This window comes from Protopterus annectens, chromosome 3.part0 (assembly GCF_019279795.1).
Source record: "Protopterus annectens isolate FY-2018-M chromosome 3.part0, PAN1.0, whole genome shotgun sequence".
Classification (NCBI taxonomy): Eukaryota; Metazoa; Chordata; order Ceratodontiformes; family Protopteridae; genus Protopterus; species Protopterus annectens.
In genome coordinates this window covers 913,140,152-913,150,960 of record NC_056731.1, presented here as the reverse complement: position 1 = coordinate 913,150,960, position 10,809 = coordinate 913,140,152, and the positions used below count along the sequence as shown (strand labels likewise).

The 10,809-nt window shown below is 39.8% G+C and overlaps 1 protein-coding gene across 1 annotated transcript in view; it reads left to right on the top strand.

Annotated features, from left to right (window-relative positions):
* The first annotated feature begins 2,524 nt into the window (after positions 1-2,524).
* TYMS (thymidylate synthetase) overlaps positions 2,525-10,809 on the top strand; it is a 443,887-nt gene continuing 435,602 nt past the window's right edge. Inside the window, exon 1 of the mRNA XM_044065236.1 lies at positions 2,525-2,997. Within this exon, the coding sequence (XP_043921171.1) occupies positions 2,739-2,997 (259 nt within the window). The 5' untranslated portion in view covers positions 2,525-2,738. The remainder of the gene's footprint in view (positions 2,998-10,809) is intronic.

Below are 10,809 nucleotides of genomic sequence, written 5' to 3'. Positions count from 1 at the left end.
ATGGCAAAGAAGAAGCAGTGGGATTGTCAGAGGGCTGAAGAAAGTAGACAGAAGTATGAGAGGAGGTGTATGGCAAAGAGAGAGGTGGTGATGGCTAAGGATAAGGCATATGTATGAAAGGTTGGACACAAAGGAGGGAGAAAAGGACCTGTGCTGATTGGCTAGACAGAGTGACCAAGCTGGGAAAGATGTGCAGCAGGTAAGGGTGATATAGGATAATGAGGGAAACGTACTCACAAGTGAGGAGAGTGTGTTGAGCAGATGGAGAGTACTTTGAGGGGCTGATGAATGAAGAGAATGCGAGAGAGAGAGGGTTGTATGATGCAGGGATAGTGAATCAGGAAGTGTAGCGGATTAGCAAGGAGAAAGTAAGGACACCTATGAAGAGGATAAAGAATGGAAAGGCTGTTGGGCCAGATGACATACCTCTGGAAGCATGGAGGTGTTTAGGAGAGATGTCAGAGGAGTTTTTAACCAGATTGTTTGATGAAATCTTGGAAAACGAGAGGAAGACTGAAGAGTGGAGAAGTGTTTCGGTACTGATTTTTAAGAATAAGGGTGATGTGTACAGCTGTAGTAACTTCAGAGGGATAAAACTGATCGGTCACAGCATGAAATTATGGGAAAGAGTAGTGGAAGCTAGGTTAACAAGGGAGGTAATTAGTGATCAGCAATATGGTTTCATGCCAGGAAAGAGCACTATAGATGCGATGTTTGCTCTGAGAGTGTTGATGGAGAAGTATCAAGGTCAGAAAGAGTTGCATGGTGCCTTTGTGGACTTAGAGAAAGCATATGATAGGGTGCCTAGAGAGGAGTTGTGGTATTGTATGAGGAAGTCGGGAGTGGCAGAGAAGTATGTGAGAGTGGTACAAAATACGTATGAGGGTAGAGTGACAATGGTGAGGTCTGCAGTAGGAGTGATGGATGTGTTTAAGGTGGAGGTGGGATTACATCAAGGATCAGCTCTGAACTCTTTCTTATTTGCAATGTGATGGACAGGTTGACAGATGAGATCAGACAGGAGTCCCCATGGACTACAATGTTTGTGGATGACATTGTGAGCTGTAGTGAGAGTAGGGAGCAGGTTGATGAGACCCTGGAGAGGTGGAGATATGCTCTAGAGTGCAGAGGAATGAAGGTCAGCAGGACTAAGACAGAATATATGTGTGTGAATGAGAGGGAGGACAGAGGAATGGTGAGGATACAGGGAGTAGAGTTGGTGAAGATGGATGAATTTAAATACCTGGGACCAACAGTTCAGAGAAATGGTGAGTGTGAAAAAGAGGTGAAGAAGAGAGTACAGGCAGGGTAGAATGGGTGGAGAAGAGTGTCAAGAGTGATTTGTGACAAGATGGGTACCAGTAAGAGTGAAAGGGAAGGCCTACAAGAGGGTAATGAGACCAGCTATGTTATATGGGTTGGAGATAGTAGCACTGGCAAAAAAGCAGGAGTCAGAGCTACAGGTGGCAGAGTTAAAGATGTTAAGATTTGCATTGAGTGTGACGAGGACGGACAGGATTAGGAATCAGTGTATTAGAGGGTCAGCAGTTTGGAGACAAAGCCAGACAGGCAAGATTACGTTGGTTTGGACATGTGCTGAGGAGCTATGCTGGGTATATTGGGAAAAGGATGCTAAGGATGGAGCTGCCAGGTAACAGGAAAAGAGGGAGGCGTAGGATAAAGTTTATGGATGTGGTGATAGAGGACATGCAGGTGGTTGGTGTGACACAGTAAGATACAGAGGACAGGAAGAAATGAAAACAGATGATCCACTGTGGAGACCCGTAACGGGAACAGCCGAAAGAAGTTCAAAAAGATTACACCCGGTGATCAAGAATCAGGGAAAAAAAACAAAAATCAGAGACAAACTTTAAATATTACTCTAATTCACATAACTGACAATGCCATCCAAAGCACCTCCGTTCAACACACTCAACCGTACATGTGCATGTATGTATTTATGTATGCATTTGTATGTGTATGCATATGTATGCATACGTAGCGGTGGTGCAGCAGTAGCGTTGTCGCCTCACAGCAAGAGGTTCTCCTGTTCGATTCTCAGCTGGCGTGCCTTCTGTGTGGAGTCTGCATGTCCTCCCCGTGGTCAAGTGGCGTTTGAAAGACATGTGTGAATGGGTGTGCCTTTGTTGAAGGTTGGGCGTCAAGCTGGCACCTCAGCACCGTAAAAATATGCTGCCAATCATTAGCAGACCGGAGCTCTGCTGTGGTGACCCCTAACTGGGAAAAGCTGAAACAACAACATAACATAGCCCAAGATACAGCATGATACACAGTCATGCAATAAAACGTTCATAAAATAATTGACATTTTTCATAGAGCATACTTATGCATAATAGCTAAGGTGTCTGAAAAATGGAAGCATAGTGTACAGCATTCCATATAGGTAGTACATCTATCACAAACATATTGTTTTCTGTCTTAACTGCAGTAAGATAAGAAACTTTCAATATTTACGGTAGTTGAAACAGGCGCCAAAAAAAAGGCAATAACAAAGCTGATTGGATGCGTGAGTAAGGGGATCGGACAGAACGTAGAAAATAGCGGGCTTTGATTTTAATAAGAAAGGTAGCTTTTCAATAACTTTAAAAAAAGACGTAATTGCAGCCGTTTAATATTCTGTGCCCCTTTGCTATCTAGAAATTATATCGTTTTTACCTTGTGCACCCAAGTTGAAGTTTTTTTTTTAACAGTAGGCTTATTTGCCTAGAATAGTCACTATGCCTGACACTACTGCTGTTCAAGATCTGTCAGAACGTTTGGAAACTGTGGAGCGACAGGGAGCCTCCGAACCAGCAGCAAAGCAGCCTCTCGTGCACGAATATACGTACTCAACACCTTTGAATGGGATTCGAACCGACGAACGGGGTTACCTCGATCAAATCCGTTTTATTCTCCAGCATGGCCATAAAAAACAAGATCGCACCGGCACTGGCACAATCTCCGTGTTTGGTTTACAGGCACGGTACAGTCTTCGAGGTAAGGACGGAATAACTGTCAAGTCGTCTCGCCAGAAGTTTACAGAACACCTCTAATTTTACTATATAGTTTGTTTGTACTGTCCCTTGTAACACGTTTTTCATGGTAAATCATTAAGAATTAGTCGTTTTATGTTTATTTGGAAAATGCATGTCTGTTGATCTGGGGCACACAATTTCGGGTTTGTCTAGAATCCTTGAACAAAGAGGCATACGCAGAAATGTTACTCTAATTTGGCCAAAAACGTATACTTTTGATCTCATGACAGCGGGCCAGCGAATAACCAGCTGTCTTAAACTGCTGCATTTGTGGCAAGTAAAGTAGCCTGATGACAGGACGTATTTTGTGCGGGTTGGTGTGCACGTCTTGGGAGCGTGTGATGCGTAGGGTTGCCACCTTTTCAAATGCCCAAAGTGGGACAATTGTGGTACAAACATCAGATTTTGCAGCCCAAAACATACTCACGGTCAGTACAAAGGACAGAACTTCACTTTTTTGCCTAAATAAAAGCTTATTTTTGTAGCATTTTAGTTGCTTTTTCTGTTTCTTATAACATCTAGGTGTTTCAGATACAGAATAACTATTTTATGCAACTATTACATAAAATATAGGAAATAATTTTGCCCTAAAATCTCAGGACATTTGCCATTTTTACAATTTTTTTGCAGGACACAACTGCCCAAAGAGGGTCTGTCCCTCGCAAAGTGGGACAGGTGGTAACCCTAGTGATGCGACACCATTATTCGTTGTGTAGAAAAACTGATATCGCTGTCAAAATTTCAGCAGACCTTCGAGTCACTTACCCGAGATTATTTCATTTAAAATGCACACATTGTCTAAATGCGTCTACTAAATTGTTGATAGCAATATCTGTTCTCCTACAAACGGGCGTAGGGGATAGTGCTGTCACCTCATAGCAGTTGTCCACTGGTTCAGTTCTCGGTCGGTGTCGTTTGTGCGGCGTTTGCGTGTCTTTCCTGAGGGTTTCCTCCGGGTGTTTGGTTTTGTCCCACATTCCAAAGACACGCAGTAGGGAGGGGCTTGCACACTCTGAATTAGCCACACGTGCGAAAGTGTACTGTAGAAATACCTTGGTAGGATTAGCCACCCCGCGCGGTAACTCGTACCTCTCAAGTGTACCTCATTACGAGGAACGTACCTCATTCGGGGTCTTAAAAAGTTCATATTTCTCGAAGTGCCATATTGAAAGTGTCTGTCACACAGTCAGTGTTAAGAATTTTTTTTAAGTGAAATCAAATCATATTCATTAATTAAAGGATCTTCTTTATAAGCAAAACCAGCATATTTTAACCATCCTATGACCTTCCTACTTGCAGTTGTTAGTAAGACATTAGTATGTGTTCCACATTTTGAAGGCGAGTGTACCTCATTTTGGAGATGGAAGGTGGAGCTATAGTGTAAACCTTGGCTCTAGATTGTTAAAGGTGAAGTGACCGACCCTACTTCACGTGCAAAAAAAATGAGAATATTTGGCTGGTTTTATATTGTAGTGTCTCGTAGGATGCAAAGTAGTAAGTCTCGCCCAAACCACGCCTTCCACCCGAGATTTCCTGACTAGGCGATTAAATTACTAAATATTCATACGTGTCCCGACATGAATATTGATCTCTTGCTTCCTCCGAAGCTGCTGTATACCACAGTCAACTGCCCCACACTATCTTTAGGTCATTTTCTTGTCCAACATCGCTGTACAATTAAGTCTGAGCTAACATAAGATTGTTCCAGAACTTTTTTTTTTATCAACCCCTCACTAGTGTTACCAGATTCCGAACTGCTGTACAAACTGCAATATAACTATGCATGTGTAGAACATGCTATAATGTGTACACAGCATATTCCACCAACTGTCAGTCTTGTTTTCTTCTGTTACTTTATCAAGAGAAGGTGAATACTCATAAAATTTTCCACTCACGGCTGTACAACTATCCCAACTCCCAAAACCACTTGGCTTGTTACTTTCTGTCATGAATGATGGAATAGGTTGGAATAGGTTAACCTTGTTATTTTCTGTCATGAATGATAGTTTTCAGTAAACTTACAACACGAACTTGCAAAGTAAAGGCTCCGATGCATCCGTCATTAAGATGGTATGAAACCAAACTTTGAATAGGCTTCATAGTTCATGCATGCATGATTCACATCTAGATCAGGGGAGGTCATCGTGCCTCTTTACTCATCCCTCATCAGGCCCATAATTGAGTACAATGCCCCTTTTGGGATGTACCTTACCAGACACCTGCAGCAACTGGAAAGACCCCAAAAGTACCTCACCAAGAGGATCAAAGGGCTCAAACAGATGCCATATGCTGCCCGGTTAAAGAAACTCCAGCTCTACTCAGTGGTGATCTGTGCCTGACGTATAAAGCCATGTCCAACCCGGAATTAATGGACATGCTGCACCTCAGAAAATCCAAATCCCATCGAGCTACGCGCTCGAGAGACTTGAACCTCAGCACTGAAATAAATAGGACATGCTGGAGGGACAAATTCATAACCCAGAGGCTCCCTTCACTCTGGAATAAAATCCCAGTCCAGGTTAGGCAGAGTCCCTCATTTCCTCTCTTCAAGAGGAATCTTGATGAGTGGATGGGAGATCGTAGGTTTACCCCTGGTATCACTTCTGTGTCACTGTTAGACAGAGGCACAGTATACTAACCTCGAAAAAGGGCATAGCAAAATAAATTTAAAATGGGTGGCGAAAGCCAAACACATTCTGGCTAGGCTTATAAATGCCCTAGGGCAGATAGCCTAGTATGAACCTATGAACTATACCTGTTAAAAGTCATACACCAGTTAAGAAAGGAAACCAACTTCATCTCAGTAACTTATCTGCACATGGATCTCTAGCGAAACATATAATCTTAGGAAGTATCACAGCAGTAACCCAGGAGAATACTTAAACAAGACAAGCCACTGTATCAGCAAACACTATGCTAGTAAGAGTTTAGTCATCAAAAACAAAAGGGTTGTTTAATCCTTGTATATCCCACGGTTACTAAAGCTGCTTCATATGTTTTTTTATACCCCAGCATTGCATGGTTTCTGCTATATGTATCAAAATAAGGTGTCTAAGCAAATCTTATGGTAGAAATACTAGGGGAGATGCAAGGATGCTTTACTTTACGGAAAAGGTGGTGTATGACAGAGTCTTTTCAGGAAATGGGTCAAGAGAGTGAATGAATTCTGAAGAAGGCAATTTCATGACTAGTGGGGAAAATAAGCTGCTTGTTAAGGATATCTTCAACTTAACCAGTAGACAGGAAATTTTCACTACTTTTGATAAATGAGTGGATTCACTAATCAAAATGGACCCTTTTTCAACATAGGCTGGGAAAGAGGATGAAATTAACACATTAACAGTATACCACCACAATCCTTGGTTGTAGTCTGGTCAAGGCTGCCCATATTGTAGTCATTTAGTTAGGGAATAACACAGTTAAGATTTTCAGTAAACTTGTAGTATAGAGAAGTTTGTGCAGCTCAATACCTAGACTTGTGCTTTATTCTGCAGATAACCTATCAAGAGTCAAAAGTAAACGTGTATATGTTTTTTGTTACAATAGTGGCTAATTTTTCTCTTATGTGAGGCTGTATGAATGTGCCAGTTTACAAAAATAGTTACGACTATGTCTCGGATGGTCTTTGCAAAAGGGTTACTTAACTGTACGTCTGTTGTGTACAGTTGTCATAAAAAGGTTTGTACCACATCATGAATAACAAGGATTTGAAATCTAACTATACAGATGTATGAAATCTAACTATACAGCAGTACCCTGAGCATTTCTGTGTCACATTAACAGTTTGCGAGTAAATATATTTTCACAAAAGGGATGTCATAATAAGTTTATATAGATATATCTGTATAAACTTCTATTTATTTATATGTGTATGTATATATGAATCCAAAAGAGAACCTACCCAAGTATTCCCTGACAATAGAATAGTTATGACCAGCATGCTAACCTGGCAATAAAATGATAAATGCACTGGGGACTGTCATTGTCGTGGAAACAAATGTCAACCAAATTGTCTGTTGTACAATTAAATGAGCTCAGAGGAGATATGAAAATAGCTCTGTGCTGTGCAACATTCATCAGGCAGCACTCTTAACATCTCACTATGCAGAGTTAAATTTGATCTTTGTATACAGAGAAGTACCTCGCAAGATGCGCAGTAGCAAGTGAATTTGCAAGCTGTACTAGCAATGTGTGATGTCATGTGGAAATTAGCATACATACATCAACCATTTCCCCACCCACTTGTTCATTTTTGTTTAGTCTCTTCCCACATAACTTTAGCTGCTTGTAATAGGTTCCCCAAGCTTTGTGACAACACTTTCTGCTTAATGTTGCCTGAGTTGTTGCACTAAAAGTTTTTGCACTCTGGTATTATTAAAAAAAACAACTCGTGCATATCAAGGTAATCCTTATTTTCTGCTTAACACTCTACAATTGCTCCTCTTTTTCTGTGAGATTCACCCTAATCTGCAATATTTTAACAGTTGTCAGTCCCAAATAATTCTTGTTGCTTTTTAACCATATCTGTCTCTATTTCCACCTATTTTTAAAATCCACTATAATTTTATCCCACTACCTAGCTATATAATTTGTCTCTTAACTCCCAAATTTCTACTACCCATTCCTTAAATTCTTTCTTCTCAACAGATAGGTGGGAATGCGCCAGAGTGTCATTTTTATTTCACTACACTACACTTTTATTTTTTAGTGGTGCTTGATCTGAAGTAGTTATTGGATGCATATCAAAACTCAGTCAAATGCACATGTTCTGTGAAATGTTAAGTTCTGTCTAGCCAAGTCCAGTATTTGTATCTTGGGGAGTAATATGTAAATTTCACTCCAAACTCCTACTGAATTTGGATCTTCCATGCCAAATATTTTCATAAAGTCTTCAAAAGTCTACTCCCCTTTGTTATAATTTCCCTTCTGGGGCCTCCCAGACGTATCTTCCCTGCTACAAATAAAATTCCGGTCCCCGCCTACAAGTAATATTCCTTGCTGAGAAATTTTCTCCCAGAATTTTTTTAGGTCCATTATAGCAGTTTTAGGTGGCATATAAATACATGCCAGTGTACTCCTCCTCCCTTGCCAGTAGATCCGTAGTACTACTTATCTGCCAGTAGATCCGTAGTACTACTTATCTGCCAGTAGATCCGTAGTACTACTTATCTGCCAGTAGATCCGTAGTACTACTGCCAGTGGATCCGTAGTACTACTGCCAGTGGATCCGTAGTACTACTGCCAGTGGATCCGTAGTACTACTGCCAGTGGATCCGTAGTACTACTGCCAGTAGATCCGTAGTACTACTTATCTGCCATATCTTTTTTATCTTCTATCACTATTGGAGCTCCTCTTGCAGTTAATAGAAGTAACTCCCTTTTCCTTTGTCCCAGGTTTTCTGCTGAACTGTCCTAAAAAACTTTCCTTTGTCCCAGGTTTTCTGCTGAACTGTCCTAAAAAACTTTCTTTTACCATTCACATTTTTTCCAAACCTCTGTCTCCTGTAACATAGCTATTTGCAGTCTACATTTTTAATATAGTTCACTTTATTTTCTTTTTATTTAACATTTGTTTACCGGTATAGTCCACCTGAGTGGGTAGCCCATTTTCAGCAGAGGCTGGGGGAGAAAAGCTCCAAAAAAGTAAAAAGCAAAAATACAGTACAATACATGCACCACAAAAGCAAAAACAGTACAATTCCAGACAGTATACTGTACATAGTGTAGAAGTAATTGGTACAAATACTACAAAGAAGAAAGTAGTAAATTTCAGTACAAAACAATACACAATAAAAGTACAATAATTACAAAAAGTGTATATTTAAAGTTGTGGTGCAAATCTGTTTGGATAATTTTTTAATCAAATAGCCAACAATTTCTAGGAGTAGCAGAACTGATGGGATTCACTTATGCATAGTGTCATGTTTTGTAGGAATAACTTGCAGCTTATAAGGGGTTAGTTGGGTATTTTTTGCATACATCTGTGGGACCATTAACATTTTAAAGATATTTTTTTTTAACATAATCAGCCTTTGACTATTCCCACCTTTCATTTAAAACAGTGTTTTAAATATCTAGTTCAGCTTTTGTGTTACATGTACACACTGTTTGGCAGGTTGATCTTTTTATACAGTTGTCATATCCATTTCAGCTTGTCACATCTTAAAAAAAAAAAAAAAACTTTATTGAAAGCCCTCAATAAAAAAAAAGACAAATACACCCCCAAAAAGATATTAACTTAGTATTAACACACACAACTATGTACATCTTCAAATTTTAAAGTTTTACCTTCTAATAAGAACAATTGTCCCAAACTGACAGCTGCACTGAGTTGCATACATCTCAAGTGTACCTCATTACAAGGAGTATACCTCATTTGGTGTCTTAAAAATTCACGTTCCACATTGAAAGGCTCTCACGTTTTAACCATCCTGTGACCTTCCTAACTGAAGTTTAGTAAGCTGTTGGTATATGTTCCACATTTTTCCCATTTGTTCTACAATATGAGGGCTATTGTTCCTTATTTCTGAGATCGAAGGCCGAGACCTATGAGAGCTGGGCCAACCTAAAAAGATGGTTATCCTCATGGTAAAGCCTGTGCTTCTAAGTACTCTCTGGTTTTGTCTTTTGTTTATTGCTGTCCAATAATAAAACACCAAAAATACAAGCACACTTTACGAAGCACAGCAAACGATGTTGCACGAACCACTGCTTTATTATGCACTTGGAACATAAACACTAACAGTGTAGACATACAGTTTCATCCTGCAATGCGTAGACTTAAGATAAAACAGGTAAAACCATTTCTATATGTACTCATTTTAAAACACAAGTAACCATTGAAAAGAAATGCCTCAAATAACTCCTAAATCAATTAGACAAAACCAATTGTTAAATATTTATATAAAATACATGATGGGTTTAAGTTTTGTATAAAGAAAAGGGAGGAACCTGAAATAACTTTGAGTCAAGTATGAGCTCCATTCCTGGTTTTAGCAGAAAGAGAAAGGGTACTTTTAAATGTGGGGCATGCTCACAATGTGCATACATTTGTAAATAGTGATGAGGTTTACCTGGAAAGTAGAAAGAGCGATGGCTGGTGGCTCTTTTTACAACTGTAACAGAGTAGTTTGCCTTGCTGTGACTCGTGGAGCTTTCTACATTGGGAAAAACAGCATAAACTGAGAAAGCGGATATACGAACATTATTACAACATTAGGACTCTCAATGAGAGGAACGCATTATACAAACACTTTGATGTGTAAGGAAGCTAAGTTTTTGTTCTTTGTGATCGAACAGGTACAGGCTGGCATTGGGGGGAACTCTGGGAGACAAGACTATAATACAGGGAAATTTTCTGGCAGGTTACCCTGGATGCAGGAAGACCCCCGGGGCTTAGAGAACATCAGTATAGCCCCCCCCATTAAAATTGAGGGCAGCCAAGTTGTAAATATTTTAGTATTTTTATTAGCAGTAGTAAAACAAAATGATAGTTTATTTTTTGCGTTGTGATTTAAGGAATAGTCTGGTCCTTTGGTTAACTAACAATTTTTGGTTCATTAAAACATTACTCTGATCAAATGTACTGGTGTTTATGCAATTGACCACTAGATGTCACTATTGGTTAATTTATTCCATCTATATATGTTATAGGTTCATACTAGGCTTTCTGCCCTAGGGCATTTATAAGCCTAGCCAGAATGTGTTTGGCTTTCGACACCCATTTTAAATTTATTTTGCTATGCCCTTTTTCGAGGTTAGTATACTGTGCCTG